Here is a 26642-nt window from a genome sequence, read left to right as displayed (position 1 = left end):
TGAAACATTTTTTGTTTCATCAAGTGCTTTTAGAGAATTCATTTGATACAGGTTTGGAAATTTATTATGCATATTGTGGTTGTTGTTGTTGAAAAAGCATGTAAAACAAAACATTAGAACAAAACATTCCAAAAATCGCATTGAGAGAAAAAAAGAATCACAGGTGAACAGTTTATCCTCCTTATACACGTTGGAAAGAATATATCTCTATATTTTATATTTTAAAATATTTGTTTTGTTTTGTTTTATTGGGCCCCACCATATTTCTGATTAGCAGGTGGTTTATTAATATAAATATAAAATAAAAAAATGTAGGATCACTCCATTTTAAGTATGACAATGTTTCTTCAAAGTCCACTGAGGGCTCGTCCACATGGCTGCTTGCCCTGTCGTTTCCCCGCAGGGAAACCCAATATTTACCGCTGAATTGGAATAAACATCAATCAGTTTCTTTGCGGCTTGATGTTCCGATTCAGAGGTAAACAGTGTGCTTACCAGGGAAAGTGGTGAGACAAACGGAAAATCTCTTGGAGCCTCACTTTTTAGGCATGAGACAAGCAGAAGGGTGGATGAACCATATGCCTGCCTTCAGCCTCAGCTTTCTCAATCTGTTGTCTTTGCCGCTTGCTCCCGGACTCCCTGTCCCTTCGTTTCCCTGCATAGGAACATAGGAAGCTGCCTCTTATTGTGTTAAACCATTGGTGCATCTAGCTCAGCATTGCCTTCACCAATTGGTGCTGGGTTTCCAGGATTTCAGACAATATTCTCTTCCAGCAATACCAGGAGATGCCAATGATTGAACCTGGAACCTCCTGCAGGCAAAACAGATGCTCTACTGCTGAGCCCTTACTCTATGTCACGAGGAATGCAAAGGGGTTTTCATAACATGGGTTTAAGCCACTAGATAATTTTTGGATTCTTATATTTTGAATACGAAGGGACTCTTCAGGAGGTATACACATATTTTTTTTAAAAAAATCCCTTGAAATATACAGACACGCAGCACCATCTACTGGAATAATGTTAAGTAAGGGAACATTGTCATAAATACTGGTTCACATGACAAGGTGGGAGGGAGTCATGAAACAAATACATTGTGTGTGTGTGTTTCTGTATAATTTCACATACAGTGTAAGGCTCAGCGTAGCCTTTTTCCAGCATTTCCTTTTGCGAAGCAAATCTCTTCAATTGCACATGTATGGGCCGAGCAAAGGGTTGCTTGGTCCTTTGAACTCCCCCCCCCCCCCGTCTCTTGTGCATCTAAGAAATGAATGACAGGCAGATAAATTCTGCAGAGTTTGTGAATGTCTGCCTCTCATACAACTGTAAAAAGGCACAGCTTAATTTTTTTTTTTATTCAATCGGTTTTTGAGATGCGGTGGGCATGAGTAAATGGGACTGAGATGCCCACTGTCTGTGCATACCTGCACCTGGGTTTTTTTTAAAAAAGCATAAAACCTTCCAAACATAATGTAGATTCCCCCCCCCCCCTTTTAACTGTGCTCTCCAACGACACATACCGCTGACTCACATTATAAACAAGGAACTTCTAGCGAAGTATTCCATATAATAATGGGCACTTCCAAAAGACCTGCTTATGGATCATTCATCCCGATTCGTTTGCAGGGAGATCAGACGAAGTCAGCGAACCTTTCGGCGCAACCGTTGCGCAAGAAATCTGAAGACCTCCCAATGGCGCCACCTCCATTTGCGACAGCCTGGAAACGCTCTTATTTTAATATATATAATTTAATATATGAATATCTCATGTATATGGGAATCTCATCTGTATATGTGGGAATTAAACCCAGATTCAATGGGGCCGGGATATCAGCTTATTCTGACGCCTCCGACGTGGCGTGCAAGCTGCGAAATGTTCGTAGGCACGAGGGACATTATAAACACTCGTCGGAGGCGCCTCGTGTTGCCGAGCCGCTGCCGCCGCCACCCCGCCCGCCGGACCCCGAGTTTTATGAGAGGAGGGGGCGGAGGGAGAATCCCACCCCCATAGCACCGCGCTTGGCTTTATAAACCCGCCGGCCCAGGATGAGGCCTTCCTGCCTGCCTGCGGGCTTGCGCGGCGGTTGCCAAGGCCTCGCGCCGGCCGTTGCCAAGGCAACCAACGGCGCGCGTCTCGCTTTGCTCAGGGCCGGCGGCGGCGGGAGCCCGAGCTGAGGAAGGGGCGCCATGAACGCCTTCGGCGACCGCGGCCATGGCGGAGGCGACTCCACCGCTTCGATACTGGCCGAGCTCGACTGGGACGACGGCTTCGCCATCCCCGTGGCCAGCGCGGAAAACAAGGCTCTGGAGGACGAGGCGAGTTGGCGGGACTGGGTGGGGAGCGGGGTAAGAGAAGCAAGGGCGGATGGGGCGGGACCCTCCTCCTCTTCCAAGCCCCCTTAGCTCCATCTCTGAGTCTGCCTTGGTCAGGCCACACCTGGGGCGTTGTGTCCCGTTTTGGGGCGCAAATCATTGAATAAGGACATGGACAAGCTGGAATATAGGCAGAGCAGAGACCAAGATGATGCAGGCTCTGGAAGCCTAGCCTGATGAGGAACGGTTGAAGGATTGGCATATGTTTAGCCTGGGAAAGAGGAGGTCCATCCACCTTTCAGATATCTCCAGGGGTGTCCCATGGAAGAGGGAGCGAGCTTGTTTTCTCCTGCTCCAGAGGGTAGGACTCGAACCAGTGGATTCAAGTTAACAGGGAGGAGATGCCGACTAAACGTCAGGAAGAACTTCCCAGCAGTGAGAGCTGCTCGACGGTGGAACGGCCTCCCTCTGGAGTCTGTGGACTCTTCTTCCTTGGAGGTTTTAAAGCAGAGTTTGGCTGGCCATCTGTCCCCTGGGTGCTTTGGTTGAGATTCCTGCATTGTAGGGGGCTGCTGCAAAGGCCCCCACTCCAAATGTTATTGGAGGGGGAGGAGTGGGATCTCCTGGAAAGTGAGGTGTGGGTTGGGTGATTTTGGCCAACCAGCCCCCCACCCCCCAAGTGCAAGAATTTCCTCAACTATGTGCTTAGTGTGCCACAACCATTGCTGATAGAAGAATTGAAACCAAAGACCCCCCCCAAAAAACACACACACACACACACACACACACACACACACAAAAGAGTCTGTCTGTTTTCTCATTGCATTGTATATACGGTATTTTTTTACAGCTCTGGCGCATAAATTATTCCGGTCAAACTCTACTTCCAGGGATGCTCTGTACAGAGATGCAGCAACATGGCACTGGAAGCAAATTTAAAGAGGAGCCTTGCTTCTAGGCCTTCAGTCAAACTTAGGGGTCCATCTAAAACTGGATTCCAAGCAGCAGGTCCCCCTGTGCCTTCCTGCAGCAGCTGGTTTTCAGAGGCATATACTGCCTCAGAGCATTTAGCTGTCATGGCTAAGAGCTGTTAATAGACATGTGAGGCTGCTGTTCCATCTCTGCATGAGTACATCTACTTTGGGCTTGCTGCCTTCCATTGCAGAGTGACTAGTGCAGAGCAGAGGCGGCTCAAAATAGGAATTTTCTTCAAGGGCAAGAATGAAGAGTTTATTGAATTCAGAGGAGAAAATAAAGCATGCCACCTGGAGTTTGGGAAACATTGTGCTGATGCAGTATGGTGCCTCGTAGGACTATGTTCTGCTCTTTATATTTATATTTCCAGAGCTGTCCGTAATTAGTCAGAAAAGTTGGCTTAGGAGAGCACTGTTGGATCAGAGTAAAGGTCCGTCTGCTTATTTTAGTTCAGCGTTCTGTTTCCTTACGCTGGCTAACCAGATGAGGTAGGAACATGAGCTGGGTGTAAAGGCAGCCTTTATTGTTCGTGCCCAGCATATGGTATTCAGAGATGAATTGACTATGAACATGAAGGTTCCAAGTTAGCTATAATAGCTAATAGGTGTTAAGAGAGTAATTTTCCGTGCATTTATGTAATCATTTTAAAAAGCCATTTAGGCTAAACGCCATGTGGCAGTAAATTCCATTATATATGCATTCTGGTTGGAGTTTGTCCAGTCTCCTGCACGCACAAATTTTATATCCAACCCAGCCTAAATTTATTTTTACACAGGATTAGGATGTGTGTATTGGTTAAATTGTGGCAAAGTATGGCAAACAGGGAAGGAAGTGGGGTTAACTTGCCTTTAAAAGTGGATATATTTTATGGATGGCTGTGCTGACATTCCCATGACTTCTGAAGAAGTGTGCATGCACACGAAAGCTCATACCAATAACAAACTTAGTTGGTCTCTAAGGTGCTACTGGAAGGATTTTGTTAGTTTGTTTGTTTATTCCCATTTACTGTGTGTTTCCAGTGCTGGGCGTTTAATGCATATGTATCCTGAAATTTGGTGTAAAATGCTACTGTTTGATGTATTGTTTCTTAAAACAGCTTCATGCTGATTGGATCCTTAAGCCTTTCTTAATTGCTAATTCATTTCTAGCCAAAGTGTGAACACCTTTGCATCCCCACCCTGTCAACATACCTTGGTGTGTACACAAATAAACATATCTGACGAATTGAAGATATGGTGATATGAAAAGCTGGTAAGGGGAGTACTGTGGTGAAATGTGAATACACCAATTTATTTCTGAACAAATCACCAAATATGTTCATGTAGGAAGACTTTATGGTTTTTCTTTCCCACCTCTAAATGCAGTAGTATCTAAAAGACCTGACCATCTTCTGATCTTCTAATACTTCTAATATTTTGTAACACTAAAATATATTGAATTTTGTTTACAGCTGCAAAAATTGCAAAAAGAAAAGGCAAACTTACAAAATCAGTTGACTGACTTTGAAGACCGTATTGCTGCAATGACATCACATTTGAAGAACGTCAGGCAAGAGTTTAATTTGACACAGGTAGATGCTTAAGAGCCCTTCTTTGGTGAAATACATGTGTAATGTTCTCTGCATGTTTATTTTGAAGTAAATCCCACTGTGTTCAGTGAGGCATACTCCCAACTAAATTCACACTGGATTTCAATTTTATCTAAATATACCCATCTTTCTTCCCTTCAAGGTAGTAAACATAAGATTCAATGTGATCTCCCACCCAGACACTAACCAGAAATGTTGCTGTGTTACAGCCTTTCAGGCCTGCCATCCTATGCACACTTATTAAGCATAAATAAACTTAATGGAATTTACTTCTAAGGAAATATGCTTAGGATTGTTATGCAGAGCTGTAATCCTGTGTGCAATTATTTGGAAATAAGAAACATTTAACTCTGTAGGGTTCACTTCTCAGTAAATATGCATAAGATCAGGGTACATGAAACAGAAAAGGGGTGTTGATCATTGTTACTTATGCTCATAGTTTATCATTGTTGCTTGTGTTTTGCATTGATTATTTCCAAACATAATTTTTAAATGAGTTGTATTCCTCTTTTGTCAGTAGGCAATGCATGGCTGGTTCATAATATTTACAAAAGAAATGTTATAAGCAAAATGATATCATTGATAATGTGGGCACATAAAGATTTAATGGATTTTTATAAGTCAAAGGGATTCTAGCAAAAACAAGAGATCTTATAACTGGTTATATTTAATATGCTGGTTCTAGATAAGATTATGGAACTTCTTTGTAAGAGATGGAACATTTTATCTAGAAAAATAAATGATTATTAATCATGACAGTTAATCATTTCTGTCAGTTAATTCATATAACAGCTCATGATATTAAGAAGTTTGCTGCAGTCATGTTTTTTTGAATAAAATAGACTCCAAATTGGTAGAGAAACCCACGTGAATATAATTAACACTACATTTGTTCTGCTCTGGACTACAGAAAAATAAAATAATGGATTCAAAATCTAATTTGAAATGTTTGCATCACTTGGGTAGCTAACTGAAGGAAACTGCTTCAAGAGAAAATGCTGGATCTTTTGTTATACAAAACTCATACCTTTGTAAGTCTAAATACCTATCAGAAAGGTTCTTGGATATTTACTTAAGTGGAACTTCTTAGTTGTATGTTTTATAAATTTTCATCCATTTTTAACTTCAATTTCTTCTAAAAAGGAAACAAACACAAAAGGTGCCTTTAAATCATCACTGCTTGTTAACCCTGAAAAATAATTAATTGCCTTTCTCTTTAGTCTCTTTTCAGAGCCAGGCAGAATGAAATTGAAACTGAGCAGCATTTTAAATCCCTCGCAGAGAGAGAAGTGGGGCGACTGAAAAGCGAGATTCAAAGACTGGAGAATGAAATGGTTTCATTACGAGAGAAGAAAAATAGTCAAGAAGTATGTTTCAAGTATTTCATCACATATCTGAAAAATATATTCCTAAAGTTGGAAGCCTTCTCTGCTGCTATTCTTACACAGCTTCTCAGCTGCATCAAACAAAGGACTTCACACTGCAACAGTTTTGATATTCGTACTATTTTATTGCAGCATTCCCTCCTAAAGTATTTTAATGATCCAAGTACAGTATTTAAGGTTTTTAATGCAAGATTAGGGTACAATGTGGAAATGGTTTTCTGAACTACTATCTTGGTTTAACAGTACAGGTCACTTTAACATGGTTTATTAGAAACTTAAAAAGCTGTCAGACATTTAGTTCATCTAGCTCAGTTCTGTTTACAGTGACTGACAGGAGATGTTTGGGATTGAATCTGGGATCTTGGGCATGCAAAACATGTTCTCTATTGCTGACCTACAGCCGGTCCCTGCTTATCAGTTGATTTTCCAGGAACTGTTTACTTGGGGCAAAACTGTACTTAATAAGAAGCAGTCTCATATTGAGGCACTCATATTGTGCTATTGTTGAATTGCTTTGGGATGTTTTATGAGGTGTAACCCATAAATGAATAATAATAATAATAATTTTATTTATACCCCGCCCTTCCCAGCCAGAAAACCGGGCTCAGGGCGGCTAACATCAATTAAAATCACAGCAAGAAAACATAAAAACGATCAATTTAAAATAACAGATTAAAATACAAATTTAAAAATTCAATTAAAACTGCAGGTCTCAATTTCAAAATATCCCACCAATAAAAGATGAAGCATAAATATTAAACAGAAACCAACCCAAATGAAGTGAGTAAATATTGTTACAGGCCACCCTAATCTTTGCCGAGCAGTAGCAAGAGATTCTGGGTTCTTTGCACTTAACCAGGGTTTGTGATTCCTTGGAAAAATGAGGCACAGCAGAGTTTGTGTGTCTTAGAAATATGGTTCATTCACACATATTTACACTTGAAGCCTTCAATGAAGGGGGAGTTCACAGTATTTACATTCCAAGAGGGGCTTGTCCTTCCCAGCAGCACAGCAATGAATTCAGAGGCTTAGCCAAAGATAGGCCTACATAACTTGTTCATCCCAACTGAGCCAAAGCTGGGTAACTGGAGGCCAGTGTAAATTCCTCAAATGGGGCAATTCAGAGGCGTGGCAGAAGTGGGACCAGAGAGGGAGGACTTCATCTGCATCCTAAACCCATTCATCTTGGTCACGTGCCTTGGCAACCCAGCACAGAACACTATTTTAAAGGCTTGTTTTCCCTCCGCCACGCTTAGGCAAAGCAGCAACAGCCCTGCTGCCAGATGAGGTTTAGATCTGGTGTAACTTTATGCTGCATTATTTTCCCAGGCTTGCTTTATGTGAGTTTCTTGTGCATAGGATTGCTCCCTCAATAATAGTTGGTGTTTGGCATGGATTTGTAGTAACAGATGATTTTATGCATATTATTGGTATGCTGTATTGATGTTCTATCGTGCCTGTATAAGTTTTTACAATATTATTATTTTTATCATAGCCACCCTGCTGCATTTGAAACCCTGATAAAAATATGGGCTAGGTGCCAAACAGCTATGAAACTAGTTCTATGACCCCAAGAAACATTTGGCTTGTTTTCCTCAAATAGCAAACAGTGCTTCCAAAACAATTTCTCATATAGCATGAGAAGCCACTGTGTAGAATTCGACTAAATTTGCAGAAGTTGTTGTTGTTGTTCAGTCGTTCAGTCGTGTCCGACTCTTCGTGATCCCATGGACCAGAGCACACCAGGCACCCCTATCCTCCACTGCCTCCCACAGTTTGGCCAAACTCATGCTGGTCCCTTTGAGAACACTGTCCAACCACCTCGTCCTCTGTCATCCCCTTCTCCTTGTGCCCTCCATCTTTCCCAACATCAGGGTCTTTTCCAGGGAGTCTTCTCTTCTCATGAGGTGGCCAAAGTACTGGAGCCTTAACTTCAGGATCTGTCCTTCCAGAAGAAGTAAGAAGTGTAAAAAAAAAGTCTTTGGACCCCAGCAATGTTAATTATCATTTTTATCTCCCCCTAAAGGGTCAAACTGAAGTTCATGTCAGCTGTGCTAGGTGTGTCTCTGCTTTTATGCAATTTCCCCTAGCCAGCTCCAATGCCGGAAACTAGTTGGGTAGAGAGAAAACCTGTTTAAAGCAATATAGAAGTAAGGTTGGAAAAGGGGATTGGTTTTTGTCCCCTTCTCCACTCACTTCTTTTGCTGTAAAGTAGTAGATCCACTTGCAGTTCTGGTTTATATATGAACAATGTAGATACATGCTTTAAAATACATGTGACTGTCCCATCATGTCTGGCACAAATACACATATATAGGAAGGATTTGGAAGCAGCTTGTCTGTCCCCTGACCCTTCTTGGAAGCAGTCATGTGAATTGAAGTCCTTTCAACACGATGAGTTGGCCATAGCTCTGTCATAAATACAACCTGTTTTTATTTACTCGGGCCCATCACTCCCATTTACTGTAACTAGTCTTCAGACTAGTCTTCCGAGTAGGATTTCAGATTACTGGAGGGGGAAAAGGCAGAGAACAAAGATACACAAAACTGATTCTGACAGTATTTAAACTCAATATTTTCCCCAGGTAAGCAGTCTTAAGTTAGCAACAATGTAGTTGTTTGTTGGGCTAATAAAAATATGTGATTGTATGAATTTTTATTACATCTCCTCCCACCCCTTCGTACTATATTAGAACAATATTTTCAAAGTGACTCAGAAGCTGGAAGCCTTAAGATGCCAAATGAACTGGGACCAACAAGCTTTGGAGGCTTGGTTAGAAGAGTCTGCACGCAAAGACAACGATGCAGTTGCAATCCAGAAGTATGCACAGCAAGATGATGGCAAATTGCAAGTATGTATATATTTTATTAAAAGTTCACGTGTAACACCCATAGCCCCACAAGTCCATATTACTTGCAGCATCTGGTTGGATGGGAAAGAGATGTAGTGTCGTACTAAGACATGAGATGCAAAACATAGATGTTTGCAACTATTATTTGGGAGGTTTGGTTGTGCAAAGTGGTATTCTGTTGCATGAGCAAAACAGCCACATTGGATACTTCTGATGGAGTTATAAGTAGATGGTCCAGATAATCTTTTGAGTCCTTCCTAGCCTTAGGATTTTATGACCTTAGGTTTTTGTGAAAACATGGCAGTGGTAATGCTTTATTAACTTCTAACTATTTTATAATTAGAGTTCAGTATTTTTAAAAGTATGTTTCATTATCTTTTCAGATGTTAACGCTACAGATTGAAATGCTGACTGTACAATGTAATAACAGACGCAGAATTCTTGACAATGAGCTTACAGAAACCTTGGCTGCTCAGGTTTGTCCACTGGAGAATGAATTTTGCAGTAATACTTCAAGTGCTTCTTATACCTGGTATACATTGTTATTAGTTTCCGCTTCTCTTTACAGATAGAGCTGGATAAAACAGCTGAAGATTTCCGCAGGGTTCATCATGAAAGACAAGAACTTATCAGGCAATGGGAGAGCACCATAGAACAAATGCAGAAAAGAGATCAAGAAATAGATAAGTGTGCCTTGGTAAACTATTTTCTGGCTTTTGGACCTCTTGAGATATGTAATGTCATCTGGGCTTCCATTTCCTAAAGAGCTGAATGTCATACAGGTTTTATCATATTGGTCTGAATATAAGCCGCTCTAAAATATAGACCACACTTGTAAAATGAGATCTCTTTGAAGGAAACAAATGTCATAAATCTCGCACAATTTTAAAAACGCATGCAACCTCTAGACTCGTCTCATACAGAATAATACTGGGCAACCAGTGCCACCTATTGAGAAGGGCAGGTGATCTTTTTACAAAAATTACTAAAGTGCACAACTAAAGATTGTACTCCGGTTTTATACAAGCCAGATTTTGGGGGAAATGTGGACTATATTCCTACCAATACAGTATATAATTGGGTTTTCCCACCATTAACTGTTAAAGCAAGAAAAAACAAAAACAGTCCCCTGAACAACAAATTTAACCAACTTTTTTTTTGCGGTTCTTGGTTTGTTGATCCAGCAGCATGGTTACAACTGATTTGTGTATTTTTCTGTGCCTAGCTTTTAGCACAGGCAAGGCGGGCAATCCGTGCAAAGGAAAGTTTGCTTAAAGACAAGGTTCAGTTTTTGGCAAATGAGAGCGGTAATAACATGGAGTACGAGAAGAGAATTGCCGTGGCTGATCGGCTAGCTACCAAACTGAGGCTAGATTACCAAAAAGAGGAGGCCAATCGAAATCAGTTACAGGATGAGGTAATTTTAACATCATATATAGAATGGAGACACTAATCTTTTTCAGTTTAATGCCACTTTGGAACAAAATGTCTGCCCATGCTGTCATAGCAGAAATATGCTGTAAACCTGAGAAAGTTAAATGGCAGCAAAATGAAGACACCTTTCTAGAACTGATAGTCCCATTATGTCTGATGTTTACTAATAGATATCTCAGAGGAAGTTATAATAAAAACTTGTTAAGGTCAGTGCATGTAATAAGGGATATTTATACATATGTGGCATTTGTCCAGGTTTTCAGCCTTTGGTAATTGGTATTTGAATTGGGAAAGTTGTAAAACTTTCCATGGTGCTTTGTCAACTTTACATCTGCAGTTCACAGTCAAGTAGTATAAACTGAGAAAAAGCCAATACTGTACACTCTTTCATTTCAATAAGGTTTTTGATGGGAAGTTCACAGAGAAACATACATAACATTTAAAGTAAAAAGGTATGAAAACAAGGGGTGCGCACCTAAAATTGGGAATGTTTGCATGACAGAATGCAGGTTTTCTGTATCAAAGTAATATTTGTAATAGCTAGCTGTTAGTAATAAAAAATAAAATCTGTGTTATATATATTGGTGTAACACATTTGTGTTACAGTACAAATGTGGGAAGTTGGTGGGGTGCCTGACAGATATGATTTCAAAATGACCAGAGTACCCTGAATAAACACTTACATTTTCAATGTTCATGAAACCTTACCATTAGCTGGATACCTTGAAAGCTACCGTGGATGGAACTGCTTCTGAGTTAGAAGCGATGAGGATCAATGTAGCTAACCTTAAAAAGGAAATCCAAGAGAAAACTTTAAGGTAGGCATTATAAATGGTGAGATGACTGCTATAGTTATTTTGAAAATATTTTTGTAACAAGTACTAGAAGAATACTGTAGATACTTTAGACAATGGTGAAAAGTGATGGCAAGGCGCATTTTCACAAATATGGCTATTTAGCATTTACTGAACCATTTTTTGTTAGCTAGGTTTTTTTTAAGACTTAGGGAAACTTCGGGACTTGGAGCATAATTTAGGGCAAGGTGCAGTATTCCCTGGATGCTAAACATTGTATCCCCTACCTCCCCAGCTAGAATTTATTATCTTGTTTTCTCTTTCCCATATCAATCTGTAGCTTCTCTCAGAATGGTACAGTGTTCCATCCATTCTCTTCTACATTCTGGAAACGTATGAGAGTTGACCAGGAAATTCCCAATTCCTTTTTTGATAAAGCTTTAAAGGTGTTTCCTGATTCATATCTTAATATGTGATAAGCTATTAAGTGTAATGAAACTATCTGATTTATTTTGTCTTTAAACAATATCAAAACGATGGCTGAAATTTGGGCTCTTTACTTAAGTAAGTTGTTAGAGGTCCTAAATAGCAAATTACATTTCTTAAGAGTCACATGTATTTTATATTAATTTGAGGGTTAGGGATGTTAGCTCCAGTTTTCTATTTTGAAAAATATATGTAACTTGCCTTCTCACCCCATAAATCTGTGCTTAGGCTAAACGTGATAAAGGATCAGAATGACAGTCTTGCGAGTAAACTGAAATATGTGACAAACCAAGCACTGACTTTAGAAGAAAAAGCAGCCAGAATGGAAGAGCTCCTGAAAGAGAAAGAGAAAAGTGTCAAGGTAAAAGCAAATATATATATAAAGCATGCTTTCTTTCACTGTTACCAGCAGTTTGTCAAAGTGCCATTGGACATGGATACCTTTGACTGACTGACAATTTGGTTTCAGTTTTTGTGTTACTTTACAGAAATATTTGTTGTCCATGTGAGCTCTATCTGATTAATCATTTCCACAATACTTTGTACTTCTGTTAAGAACTGAGATAAACATATAAGAAGTTTTGAGATAAAAACTTGTAAGATCAGGTGTATGCCAGACAAATGTGTTTTGACTGAATTGGGAATGAGATTCACAGAGGAAAGAGAATCAACAGTTCTAAGGTGAAGGAACTAAAATGTTATAACAAGCACCACAAAAGCAAAAATCCTTGAGTCACCCAATGAATCACAGAGGATGTAAGGAAAGTCTGGTCATTATTTCCACATGGGATTTTTTTTTAAAAAAAAGTAATTTCCAGAAAACCTATAATAATGATCCTTATAGGAACTGTTCATACAAAGCATGAAAGGTAAAAATGAACAGTATTTTAATCACTATTCAGCTGTGCAAAGCTTTAATATTCTGGATGACATTATTTCTGGTCTAAGAAGCTCACAACCAATGCCTATTATAAAATCATAGAGTTGGAAGGGACCACAAAGGTCATCAAATCCAACCCCCTGCAATGCAGGAATCTTTAGTCCAATGTGGGGCTCAAACTCAATGACCCTGAGATTAAGAGTCTCATGTGCTACTGACGGAACTGTCCCAGCATCTTCATAAGGAACTTGAGTATCAACAACAATCTGTATAGACACAAGAGGTAGATTAGTGCCATTGCTAGCACTGACAAAATATTTTATTGAAATTACTTAAGATGGGAACACAGCTCAGTTGTCTCCACTCCTTAAACTTAACATCTAGTCTTCCAAAAATGGCTATTTTTGCATAATGGTACTGATCTTGTAGTATTGGTGAGACAACTTGGACCGGTTTGTGACACTGCCCAGATTGTTAGGACTGTGCCCTGTTCTAAATGCTAATTTTTGGCATATGATACTATAATACTAGACCTCAAGTGATTTCACAATTCAACAAGAAGCACTTTAAATTCTTCTTTGAAATTAAGTATAGCATTTTCTAAATGTGGATTAATAGTAGTTGAAATAACAATGTCAGAGAACCTGAACACACTGAAATGAAACAACCTGACTGCAGACTGCAAGAGATTATCCATAATATTCTTAGTAGGGCAGCTAAACCATGTGCAGTGCTTCTTTCCTTACAAAGGAAGTGGATAACCCAAGAGCATAGCAGTTCCACAGCTGAGGGGTGATAGTTTAACTAGGATGAACAATGTCTGTAATGTGTTAGTCAGAAGTTCGCTTTCCATCAAAATTAGCCATGCATGTCTATTTGCCACATCTATTAATTCACGGTGAAAAGATATGGGCAGAGAATAATGTACTCAAAATTGCATTCTTTCCATTTGAGCTTCTGTTCCTCAGTGCCTGCCGCCAGTCCCCCCTGTAGGAAAGCAGTGTTGCTGGGACTGAATCTTATTTAACAGTCTGTATGTTTTAGGATCTTTATGTGTTATTAAAATATCTGAATTAAGATCTTAATCATTTAGAAAGAATGATATCTCATTTCAGTCGAAGTGAATTAGATTTTTGTGTTCAGTTATGGTAATTGCTAACAGTGTTTTGTAGATCATTGGATGAGTAAGTTAGGGACATAGTGGTCTGCCCTTTAGGTAGATGAGAGAGATAGCATTGGCAGAGTGGTTGTCTTTCAGGTGACACTTTGCAACAAGCTATAGTGGGAGTGAGAGTGGAAATGGTCTATCTCTAGAAAGAAGAGGGAGAGGCAGGATGGAGGTGTCAGATAAGGGATGGCATGGGTGCCAGAGCAGAATGGGTGCATATCCCAAAGAGGCACAGACCCATCAAAGGTAACTAATCTTAACTCTCGTTAAACTTAAAAGTGCATCCTTGTGTAGTCATTTACATTCTTAGGGTGCTTTCTGGTTATCATTGTTTGGCTGGTAGGATTCAGAATGAATGCTTAATAAATAGCGAGTGTCATATAACCTCCATGCAAACATTCTACAAACAAAATTGGAATGAATGCTCAATAAAAAGGTCATCTGGAAGCAACCTTGGAATTGGAAAGATTGATAAAGCAACAGATAGCATAGCATTCACCTTTTGAACGTTTTTAACACCATTAGGAGAAAGAGGCACTGGAACAACATCTGCGAGACAAACAGTTTAAAAGAATGAAGGAGCTGCAGAAACTTAAAGACAAGGAGAAGTGTTGCTCAGCCGAAATAGATGGACGCAAAGGACAGCTGAAAAACCTACACAGTCGCTTATGCCGGGTGGATGCTGAGACACTCAAACAACAAGAACTCATGTATAAGCAGGCAAGGGATAACAAGTGTTTGTGTGTGTAGTGTATGTGTGTCTCAGCAAAGGGACATCTGCTGCAGGAGAAGGTTTTTAAGAAGAATGAGAAAGCACAGGTAGACATTTAAGAACTGGGAGAAGACCATGGGCTGAGCACTCCTAATTCTTAAACATTCTCTTTTGACAGGTGTCCCCTTCCTGACAAATTTCTCCTTTCTTAGCACAGTCTCCTAGGCTTTGTGATTTGAAATCCAGCTGTGCTGTTGATGATGGCAGAAGCCAAAAATGGTCAAGAAATCATTTTAAGCCTTTCACTGACATACATATAATTGTGTGTATATTTTCATTGTGTAGTTCTGAAGTGTTTGCAAAACACAGTATTAAGTAAGAGAATATTTATTTGAGTTCAGAGTTAATAAAGTTATTGTTTTACCCTTCAGTTATAAAATATATTTATCTGATAGTAAGTGTCATTGAAATTAGAGGAAGCTATTTCTAAAAAAGGGAAAAAAATATCCATTTACTTGGAAACTAATTCCATTTACTTCCAAGTAAATATGTTTGGAATGGGATTGTATGATTTCCAAATCAGCTTTTTGCTATGGCTCCTCTGAACCATGGCTGCTTCAGGGTAAATTTTTGAAGCGATACAAGAGATGAACATGCCCAAATCCTGTTATTTGTTAATGAGATTTGTATGCATAACTCCTATGCACCACTTTGAAATTTTACCCCTTTTTATCAGCATCTACTGGTAGTGGTAAGATTGCTACTCAGCTGTAAGCCTCCCTAAAGCAGACTCTCTCTGGGTTGGGGACGCTTTGTTATATTTTTAGAAGATTACTTGTGAGCCAGCATTGCACACCAGTCATTTTAAGACAGTCTACAAATGAGAAGGCCTATAGGCCTGAAACAATTGTACAGGAACAATTACTTAATTAGGTGCCTGTCCTACAGCTAATTTTTTTGTGTTAATGTTTTAGCATGTATAGAAATGACTCTAATTGTTTGTTTTTCAGTCTCTCTTTTCATTTTATTTCTTGCCTAAAAATATTTTTAACAGGATTTTTATATACAGCAAGTTGAGAGAAGGCTGTCACGCTTGCATGGAGAGCTTAACACAGATGAGAAGCAAGTTTTAGAAGCAAAAGTTGCTGAGCTTTCGAAGATAGCAGAAGAAAAGAAACAAGCATACAATACTCTACAAGCACAGCAGAAGAAACTCCAGGTAGTGTGGCTTTTCATCTCATGGGATTGCACCTACAGCAAGAATTAATTTATAGCCCACATGATGGTCTAATGTAACTCAATGTTTGGAATGAAGCACATTTGTCCCCAGCCAATATCAGGACAGAGATGTGGTTGGGAATGCCAGTTCTATAGGGGGAGATCTAATATAGTATGAACAGGCATCCTTGCACACAGCAAGACTTCTCTTTCCTCTTCTCCAGAGGATCGGGGACCATTTGGAGCAGATTTTGGGGGTGCTTGGGGAATGCTGGAGTGGGGAAAAGAGAAACCAGAAATCTTGTTGTGGTAGTGGCTTTCTGTTATGCAAGCAGATGGACATCAATAGATGTCACCCATGTTTTGCACAGGTAAGGATCTGGATGTGGCGAGGGTCTACTGATAACAAAACAGTATTTATGACCAAACTAAAAGCAACTTGTTTTTTCTTTCTTTCAGAATGACATCCATTTTATCAAGTTGGCTATGACTAAGACTGGAGAAGAAATGGCTGGCTTGACAACCAGAGTAGATGAGCTAAATCTTTTCACTGACAAATCAGAGAAGCTACTAAAAAAAGCCAGAGCAGATAAGCAGGTATAAATAAAAACAATTATTATAATGCTGACCCACACAAATGCTTGGGTTCTTTGCACTGACAGACTGTCCATGCCCCTGGGCATGCCTAATTTGATGTGTCACAAGTTTGGAAACCAAACTATTCAAAACAAAAGTTACATCTCAGGAGGCTTTGGATTTAGTGCTGAATATTATTTTTCTTTTGCCAACTGAAGGATATGCTGATTGAAGATAACCTCCTGAAACTGGAGCTGAAGCGTGTAAGAGATACCCTGTACAACAAGGCAGAGCAAGTTCTTTCCCTTGAAAAACGGAAGCAGCAACTTCAAACGGCAATGGAAGAAAGAACTGCAGATATCAAAGTTCATAAGGCAATGATTGAGACTCAGATAAGGATAATAGAGCAGGAGCGTCAGACTTTGAGGTATTTGCCCTGTGTGTTGCATGGAGGTGGGAATGGATTTCTCTTTTCAAGGAAACATAAGATATTGAAGGAATCACTTCGGAAAACCAACTTTATACTTGCTGCCTTTCTCAACCTTGGTAGTTAGCTAATAACTGATGCACCTATGTGATTGGTTGTCAGGAATTGCTATTATTTTGCTGCTTCTAAATTTCCTTGTACAAGAACTCTAGACAGAAGCAAACACACTCAATACTTATTCTCAGGCAGGGTTCTGTTACTAGGAGCCTGCTTTTATGCCTGCCTGCTTGCCTATCACATTTGTACCCTACCTTTCTATAAAAATGTAAATCAGCAAAGCACCCAATAAAGGCTAGCTATAGTCAGTTACAGAAACCAAGATACAAGCTGCAAGGGCCTGTTTTCTACAGCATTAAGAAACTGGGAAGTAAGAATCTTTGTGCAGCGGGTGGTTAAAGCCAAGTGGGAAATGAACACTCAACCAGCTGATTTGGCAGCCCTTTTTTCCATTCTCCTCCTTCCATCCACAGCCCACGCAATAGGAAATTAGAGTGATTTAGTGTGACTGGAGCTTAACCCCTCGCCAAGCAGGCAGGCCCTGTGTGTTTTTCCTGTGATAATTACATGACTAATTGGCACTTGCATATAATTTGATTTGGGGTTGCTTCCTGCTGTTGCTTATTCTCTCTGAGCAGTGGCAATATTAAGATACAATCAGCAGGGGGCAGCTTCTGCAGCTGTAAGACTGAAATGCCAAACCTTTAAATATTTGGGTAAGGTTCCTTGGATGGCGGCTCCCCACGATGCAGGAATTTGCAATGTAATGTTGAATTTGTCTCCTCCTGTGTGTGGGGATTTGAGACAACTGTGAGTCGGGAGGACTGGGTACCAGCAGCAACTAGAATAGATGGGTATACCACTAGCCTAAGTACTGTGTTGTCTGTTTTTAATAGCGACATCATCCACTCTGCTATAGGGTTCACACAGTCTCACTGAAGGGAAGAGGTCCCCCAAGGATGCATCTAGATGGGTAGCATTTTGAAAGTCTTTTACCAAGGCAGCACAGACTTCATCTCAATCTGTAACTGTTAAATATAACAAAAGAAAAGCAGCTTTGAAATAGGACAGTTCTCTGCCCCAAACCGTTTGCTCTCAAAGCGGCTTCTTCTCACTAGATGAACTGACTGCCAGAATTTTGTTGCATACATTTGTGTGTTGTTTGTAGCCCTGCTCTTACTTGGCAGTCACAGGAAAATCAAAGACATTTCAAGGAAAGGATCACATAAGCCTGTAGAAATTCCATGGTCCGGGCAGGAGGGACTGTCGGGAAACACAATCTCAGTGATGCACAAAGGCTTTCCCCTCTAGCCTTCAGCACTTTCCATCCGTTCTATGGATCTGGATGGACCTGCAGGTTTAATAGCTTTCCCCCCCTCTACTAATTGGAAAGGATCTTTGTGGAATGCTCTCCCCATGGAAATGCACCTGGCACCATCAGACAGGCTAAGAAAATTTTATTTACCCAGGCTTTTGGTGCTTAAATTAACCACTACTGTGCTACTAATCTTTCAGTGGGGTATGGTAGGATCTGTTCTTTTTTTCGGTTGAACATTTTTGGAGCTTTGTATTGTATGGTTTTTTTGTTTTGTTTTTAAATGGCTTTTAATTGATTTTACTTGCTTGTATTTATCTTGCTGTAAAGTTGCTTTGAGTTTTCCTTTGTATAAAGCACGTAATAAAAGCAAAATTACTTTCAAGTCAATTCCCTGTTCCCCTCAAAAGGCAAACAGGTGTACCTGATTTCTTAGGAAACTTCATCTCACATATTTATGACCATGAATTAAATTATTTTCTTTTGAACCTATTAGTCGGTTTCTCCTATTCTTCTCAAATCAGTTCTGAGTTTCATGAGCGACTGGGTAAAATTGAGAAATTGAAGAGCAGATTTGAAATCATTACCGTTTTCATGATGCCCCCAGAAGGAGAAGAGGAGAAAACTCACACTTATTACGTCATCAAGGTAACCTTCCAGCTTGGATGCTGCCCATGAGCTTGTCAAATTATCCATACTTGATCTCCAATCTCTGCTGTTTTCATTACTGGGTATCCTGCGTCTATCCAGTGTGAGATTGGACTATGGGTTGGTTCATAACTTCCTGATCTGCCACTTCAACATAGAGATCACTGAAGTAATCTCACGAATTTGAGGGATTGTGCAGTCATCCCAAGTGTAAATAAGAAAATATCCACAACCACCTTCAAAATCAGAAGGAATAGACAGGGAGGTGGGCCCAACAACATTTTGTAATATTTCTGACTACACTTATTACTGAAGAAGGAAAATCTGGCATGTTAGACATTGGCCTAGGAAGCAGAAGTATGTGTTGCCATTCAGTCTAATCTTTCCATTGGTGGGCAGGGCATGTTACAATTTCAGTACCATTTAACAGTAAGGGTGTTTCTTTCATAAGAGGGAGTCTGTGGTCAAAACCTTGAGAGAGGTTTAATGTGACCATGTGCCATGGTGTCTCAGAAAAGGCTGGGGGTGGGGGACGACCGCACGGAACTAAATGTGTTTATTCGTTTTCAAATTATGAACCATAACAAAATCTCCATCATTCCTCCCCTCACCTTGGATCAACCTTTTCATTGGGTCCTGATCCAAATTTGGTAGACTGGGGTCAGATAAAATTACTTCATTGGCCACTGTTGACTATATACCTACACTTAGTTAGGGCTTGTTAGCAGCCCCCTCCCCATTTAACTAAACTCTTGATTTATCCAGCTGTTTTAGGCATTCTTTTGAACTGAATAGGTTGCACATTTTCTCCCCCTGCTTTTTCATAGCTTCCTCACACACTTTTCCTGCATACCTCAATTCAAAACATGCTGGGTACTATTCATAGGGTTTTAGCTCCACCTTTGCCTGCCATTTTGGAAAGTTGTTTTTAAGAAAGTATGCTGCACTTTGTTCCCATGCTGCTCTTATTATTTAGGCTTGGAATAGGTTTGAAAAATAAAAGTATCTGTTAAAGGTTGAGTAAGTGCAGCCTATCCCACTCCTTAGGTTCTGTGACCTATGCCCATCCTACCCTGTTTCATGAGTCTTCTGGGGTGGCAGGCAGTAGTTTTAGTGGAAAAGTTTAGAGTCGCTGGGTGACCCTGTTAAACATTCTTATAGGTGAATCACAGAACCTTCCCACTGTTGAGTTACCATGTATCCCCGTTTCATCAAATATTCAGCCCTTTTGCTGTTGATTCACACAAGCCTAGAAATCTTTGCACATGGCCAGATTTTCACCCAGGATTGAAAACAAGCAGTGTTATGAGGTGTTATTAGACAATATGCACTTGTGCTTAACTACTTACCCCTTTCCGATGGAGGATTCACAAACCCTCCAAGTGTCCCTATTTTCCAGGGACAGTCCCGGATTTTCAGAAGCTGTCCTGGTTTCTGATTTGATCCCAGAATGTACCAATTTTTCTTAGGACGTCCCTATTTTCATCAGAGAATTGTTGGAGGGTATGGAGTTATTTCCTTGGCTCGGGGGTGGCATAAGTAACAATACAACCTTAAGAAGACATCTGAAGGCAGCCCTGTATAGGTTTTTAAATTTTTTAAAAAATGTTTTATTATGTTTTTATATATGTTGGAAGTCGCTCAGAGTGGCTGGGGCAATCCAGTCAGATGGGTGGGGTATAAATAATAAAATTGTTGTTGTTGAATAGGACGTCCCTCTTTTCATTGGAGAAATGATGGAGGGTATGGATTATTTAATAAATACCCAAGTGTAATACTGCAGTGTAAGGCAGATGGGGACTGGGTATTAATCTTAAGATTCTGAATTCTGTTAATAGTAATTTTTCTTCTTTCAAGGCTGCCCAGGAAAAGGAAGATCTTCAGCGTGAAGGAGACAATTTGGATGCAAAGATCCAGCTAGCTGAGAAAGAATGTATTGCCCTAGAGAATACTCTGCATGTGCTTAATAACTGCAACAGCAACTATCGAGACACATTCAAGGCAGTCACAGAGAAAAGTAAGGAACTAGGGTAAAAGGCTAAAGTCCAAGAGCAAAGGGAGATCCGGAAAGGACACTTACTAACTGCTCTGCCACAAACACTGCAATGTAATTTACTTTTTTAGTCCTCCTAGGCTCAGAACATGCAATCTTTTCCATGTGATGCAGTGAAGTTATGGATGAAGAAGATCCGAGTTCAGATCTTTGCACAACCGTGAGCCTCACTGCATCACCTGGGACTGGAAATGCTTAAACCACCTAAAAAGATGTTGGATCATTGGGACTTGAAATGCAGGTTGCATTAAGCAACAGTTCCTTCCAATAATTTCAGATGTACCTTTTTCTCAGAAGCAATTGTTTCCTAAGTATAAAAGACAGGTTTAATTACAACAGAAGTAGCCTATGCTACTTACACTGAAAGTGTAGCAGACTATAATACCACAATACAAACTAGTCTGGAAACTACTGGAAACTGGAACTTTAAAATCTCTCCCTTTTATTTGTACCTGAATATTAAAATAGTGTTTTGATGACAGAGAAAGGATTTGCAGTTAACTTTTGCTCCCTCTGCTGGCTCTATTACTTTAGTATTATGCCATCTTCATTAATAAGTTGTGAGGATTTTTGAAAAACTGCCAAGTTTGGCAGTTTTAAAAGAGATACCTCTTTAGCATTTATTAGAGAAGGCATTAAAATGGTTCACACAACACGGTTAGCCAAGCTATATGACTTAGCAAGACTGAACATGCAGACTCTCAGGGCCCCAGGAGTTCACAGATACTTTGCTCTGCACCAATCCCTTTTACCACCCTTAGGACTTGATGTGTCATCTGAATTTTGATTTACAATTAGGGTCTCCCTTAACTAAATACAAGCTGCAAAAAAGCAAACCTAGAAAGGGCCAGAGGGGAGCAGATCAAGAACAAGCACCTACTGGGGAGCCTGCATATTCACACTGAGTCATATTCTCCCTAAGTCAGTTTCACTTACTATGTTGTGCGAACCAGCTTATGACGACAATCAACACTGAACCATGGTTAAGCAATGGCTCACATTAGATCTGCATTTGCCCATAAACTTTTCAGTCAAGCACATTGCATATTGTCATTCAGATTAGTATAAGGTACTGTAAAAGTGAACTTGAGTAGATCTGATCACTTTTGACGTTTCATTGCAGACTAAATGTTTTGAAATGCATCAATTTTGTTATGCTGGAGGCAATTCATGCAGCCTCCTTTGCTGGAACGCATATCCCATCCACAGTCCAGCATTAAATGAGTGTCCTAGAGCTTTTAATAATTTAAACATTTTTAAATTAGTGCATGACTTCAACATCTACTTCTGTTTCTGATCATGTTTACGGTTGATTGTGGCTGTAGCGGTGTGGATTTTTGCCACTTTTTAAAAGGCTTGCTTAGTTTACTGTGGTTGGTTCCCTGTATTTATTTAATAGTTGTATTGGACTAGACTGGATGTTTTAAAAGTAATTTTTACTGTATGTTGCCTAGAGGTAAGGCAACCAATAAATTCAATAAATAATTGTATTTGTAATAGGTGAGGAGCACCAAGAGAAGGTGAAACTGGAAGATGAGAAAAGAGCTGCGGATGAGAAATACAGATACAAGAGAAGACAGATCAAGGAAATCCAGGAAGATATACAGGTAAATAAACTTCTGCCTTAAGCTGTTTTAAGCCACTCTATAATCCTTATCTAAATTTAAACTTTTCTAGCAACTTTGTTCTTATATCTGTCCACTTCCTCACACTGTGAAGTGCCACCCTTGCTTTGCAATTGGACAGGAAGAGGTGTAAAGGGAGGAATAGAATGATGCAAATTCTGTGCAAATATCCTATGAAGAGTATTTATTCATTCCATCCCTCACCCCCTCATACACTGTATTTTTCCTTTCAATGATTTTGCAACTATCACTGTCTTTCTTACCAGTTCTTCTGAAGTTGTGTAAATTTTGAATTGCTTTATACATTATGGCAGGAGAAAATCAGGACGGCGTCCACTTCCTGCAGCCCGTGCGTTGGGTGTCACAAAACATAGGGACCAGGACCTCTAGAAGTCAGTGTATGCACACCCAAAATGCTATTGATGATGAAACTGCAGCTATGCATTTGATTTCTGATAGAGGTTCCTCTACAAACATGAGAAGTAGCAACACCATTTGAGAGTAGAAGTCGGAGGAAGGCATATTGTTCCAAACTACACAGCCGCTACTAATTGTGTTACCCTTTGTACTTTTTTATTATGGAGTATGGTATGTCTTACCTGGTATATGACCCAGAAATTTGCAAGGGTGGAATATAAAGAAAGTAAATCTCTAGTTCCTTGAGCTTTCTTCTAACTCTGATATCATACTGTTGTTCTCATTTTACAGATCTGAGTTACAACTCAAGAAAGAGAGAATGTGCCAATGTATATTTTATTTTGTGTAGCATTCATTTATTGTTATGGATTTTTAAAATGGCTTCAAAACAGGTTTATGTACGAACTTGTATTTCTCCAGACCATGCAGGGTAATCTTGATACTCTTTTGAAAGAGGAGGCTCTCTGCAGAGAAAAAATACAAGGGAAAGAAGCACACGCTTTGCAGTTAAGCAGAGACATAGATGACCAGAAGCCAAAACTAGAAAGAGCCACAAAACAGGTTGGTTTAAATGAAGACAGCATTATCATTATTAAATGAATTCTTTCAATTTCAATAAAATAAGAGATAAACATTGTCCATTACTGCTGAAATATTTACTATATAAAATCTGTTAAAATGAAATCTAATTGTTACCATAGCAGCATCGATTAAACAATCCTTGTAATACTTTTCTGTCTAAAAAGGTCGCCCGAGTAACTAGAGAGATCAGAGCATTAAAGAGGACTCAGTCAGAAACACAAGAAGAACAAGATATTGAACTTCGTTCATTGAAAGAGTTCAGCAGATCAATTGATACAATGCTGCACGAAGTTGCAGAATCAAATCCAGATTTGAACACAATACTTCAGAGATACTTCGAACAGGTACTGTCTTGTGTTGATAAATCTGCTTCCAAAAAACACCAAAAACCTTCCAAGACTTGCAGACCTTAAAACCACACCACAAAATATGGCCATTTCAAAGTAATAGCCAAATATGAATTCGGTATGTTTGTTTATATCCACTAATGATTAATACCACAATACTTTATTTTAGGCTTCCCTCCAGCTTCAGATTTCTTCTCGGCTTAGCTTTCGTTCATCTCCTCAAAGCTCATCATCTTCAACTGTGTAAGCGCCATTATAAAAACGTTTTATTCTTTGTTACTGTATAGTGACCGCAACATTTATCCAAAGAGGATGGGGGAATGGTCTGTATGCAAGGTAACTAATCTTTCCTGACTTGACCACTTGGCAGGAGCTGGGAAGAGAATGCACCAGTGACTCACAATTTCAGTGGGGAATAAAGGGGAGAGTTGATTTGTTACTGGTACTCTGCACACAAGCTGTCACTAAATACAGCAAGTAGAACTTGATGATCTACTAGAAAAGGAGCCCCACCTAATTTTGGTCCTGCCTTTTGACCAAAGAACAGTCGTTCAGTGTTTATGGAGCTTACCTTTTCAGCTAGAGCAAAATACAACCATATTCACACTAGTATGACACTCAAATTACCCTCATGGCGTACTAAGGAAAGAAGCTTTAATTATTCTGTGAACCCCTCTGAGATCTTTGGATGAAGGGTGGTATAAAAATTCAATTAAATAATTAGGCCAGGCACAGGCAAACTTGGCCCTCCAGATGTTTTGGGACTACAACTCCCATGATCCCTAGCTAACAGGATCAGTGGTCAGGGGTGATGGGAATTCTAGTCCCAAAACACCTGGAGGGCTGTTTGCCTATGCCTGAATTAGGCCTTCAACAACATCTAACCACTACACCAGTGTGGTGTAGTGGTTAAGAGTGGTAGACTCGTAATCTGGGGAACCGGGTTCGCGTCTCCGCTCCTCCACATGCAGCTGCTGGGTGACCTTGGGCTAGTCACACTTCTTTGAAGTCTCTCAGCCCCACTCACCTCACAGAGTGTTTGTTGGGGAGGAAGGGAAAGGAGAATGTTAGCCGCTTTGAGACTAATTCGGGTAATGAAAAGTGGGATATCAAATCCAAACCTTCTTCTACTACTAATATCTGGCACACTTGTCCCCTTGGATGGACTTCAAAGGCAGCAGAAAAGGAAAACAGGGCAATATTCAGTGCTAAAGACCCATTATTATTGAAATTTGTTAGTCACTTAATTTTTCCCAAAGTGACTTAAAACCAAACCAACAACCCCTAAATGCATTAAAACCAAGGGGCAGGGGTGGACATTAAAAACATCCCACCCACTTCTAAAAGGCCACAGATAAAGGCCAAAGGCCTGGTTATAAAGTTTTTACCTGGCACCTAAAGATATATAATGATGGCGCCACAGAGGGGAGAGCATGCCACAGACATGGAGACACCGCAGAAAAGGCATGCTCTTATGTTGCCACCCTCCAGACCTCTCATGGAGGGGGCACATAAGGAGGACCTGAGATTATGATTGCAGGGTGTGGGTTGGTTCATATGGGAAGCAGTGGTCCATGTGTGACAAGCATTTGATAGCAGTAAAAATAAGCTTATTTCAATTATGCTTTTGAATGTGGTGTAAAATGGACTTTACAGGGCCATTCTTGGCCTAATGCTTTCAAAGTGTTGCTTCATGCATTTAAACATATCGAGCTCATTTCAATAAGTTGTTTCTTAGCATGTGCTGAGGTCATCTCCTTTTGGTGGTGATGGGGAGGTCCTCTTCACTGACTGGAGCAAGGTCTCGCAACAGTCACAAGTACTGAGAAGGGATCCATCAAATACACTATGGAATCAGATAGTAGGGGCCAGTGGAGCAACGTTGGCCACCTGCCATGCATGGTTGTTGGCTACCAAGAGAAAAGGGGAAAAGGTAGCAGGGGGCTTGGCGTGGGTGTAGTGGCAGGAGTGTCAGATTGGCCCTGCCGCTGAGCACTCCCTACTGCCATGCCCTTCCCTCTTTCTAATAAGTAGCAGTGCACAGCATTAGGAAGCAAAGTGAGCAACACTGCCTCACTGGCTGCAACTGGAATCAGACAATAGCAAACCTCACATGCCAAGAAGTAAAGCAAAGATAGGGAACATCAGCAAGAGTATTTTATGGGGGAGGCCATGCCAAATTTACCACCAAGACCCTGTCTTCTTCCCCTGCTGCTAGGACAAGTGCTCAGAGAGGTTCATAAATATATTATTGTACTGCTTAAGATAATCATGTAAGATTCAGTGGAGGGACCAAGGCAGGAACTTCTCTCTACATTTTGGAAAATGAAAAAAAGGACAGGATTTTTTCCACTGCTAATGTTAATGTTATCCTGGATGTTACAACATCGTTTTGTTTCCTGCAATATTCAAGATATATTTATTGTGTGACATCTTTCCTTGTGTCTTCTAGGTCCCCCAAGAGTTCTTCATCTGCTACTCAACTTAAAGTTGTATCTCTGACTTTGAGTCCCAATGCAGAAACTCTTTCACGTCCTTCTAGCCAAAGCAGCTTTTCTGGAACCTCTCGTAGCAAAAGCCCCAATTAGCTTTAAGTGTTATACTGCAGGGAATGTCTCAGAGCTTTTAAAGTCATAAATGATTTAATGTTTACCCCCTATTTAGAAATACTAATTTGCTAAACTGCAGTAAAGTTTCTTTGTGGATAAGTAATTTAAATATTGTTTACTTTGGGTTATATCAAACAAGCTGAGTTACTGGAAAATAGAATAAAAAATTTCTTTAAAAAAT

General features: G+C 40.0%; 1 protein-coding gene across 1 annotated transcript; it reads left to right on the top strand.

The window, feature by feature from the left end:
* Positions 1-2139: 2139 nt before the first annotated feature.
* CCDC39 (coiled-coil domain containing 39) lies at positions 2140-26634 on the top strand. Its single transcript, XM_033150712.1, has 20 exons — positions 2140-2316; positions 4739-4858; positions 6097-6243; positions 8955-9113; positions 9497-9589; positions 9682-9810; positions 10339-10530; positions 11262-11365; positions 12056-12188; positions 14401-14595; positions 15642-15806; positions 16265-16402; positions 16600-16808; positions 18705-18828; positions 20686-20845; positions 22382-22488; positions 23344-23484; positions 23670-23849; positions 24022-24095; positions 26305-26634. The coding sequence occupies exons 1-20, from the start codon at positions 2188-2190 to the stop codon at positions 26438-26440; spliced, it is 2835 nt and encodes a 944-aa protein (XP_033006603.1). The 5' UTR covers positions 2140-2187; the 3' UTR covers positions 26441-26634.
* Positions 26635-26642: the final 8 nt, after the last annotated feature.

This window comes from Lacerta agilis, chromosome 5 (assembly GCF_009819535.1).
Source record: "Lacerta agilis isolate rLacAgi1 chromosome 5, rLacAgi1.pri, whole genome shotgun sequence".
Lineage (NCBI taxonomy): Eukaryota > Metazoa > Chordata > Lepidosauria > Squamata > Lacertidae > Lacerta > Lacerta agilis.
This window is presented reverse-complemented; position numbering and strand designations above follow the sequence as displayed.

What these genes read in the sequence shown, in the direction of transcription:
- CCDC39 (XM_033150712.1), top strand. Translation starts at nt 2,188, where the DNA reads ATGAACGCCTTCGGCGACCGCGGCCATGGCGGAGGCGACTCCACCGCT. An exon ending in AAGATGATGGCAAATTGCAA is followed by an intron (nt 9,114 to 9,496) that starts GTATGTATATAT and finishes TTATCTTTTCAG; the next exon opens with ATGTTAACGCTACAGATTGA. An exon ending in AAGAACTCATGTATAAGCAG is followed by an intron (nt 14,596 to 15,641) that starts GCAAGGGATAAC and finishes TATTTTTAACAG; the next exon opens with GATTTTTATATACAGCAAGT.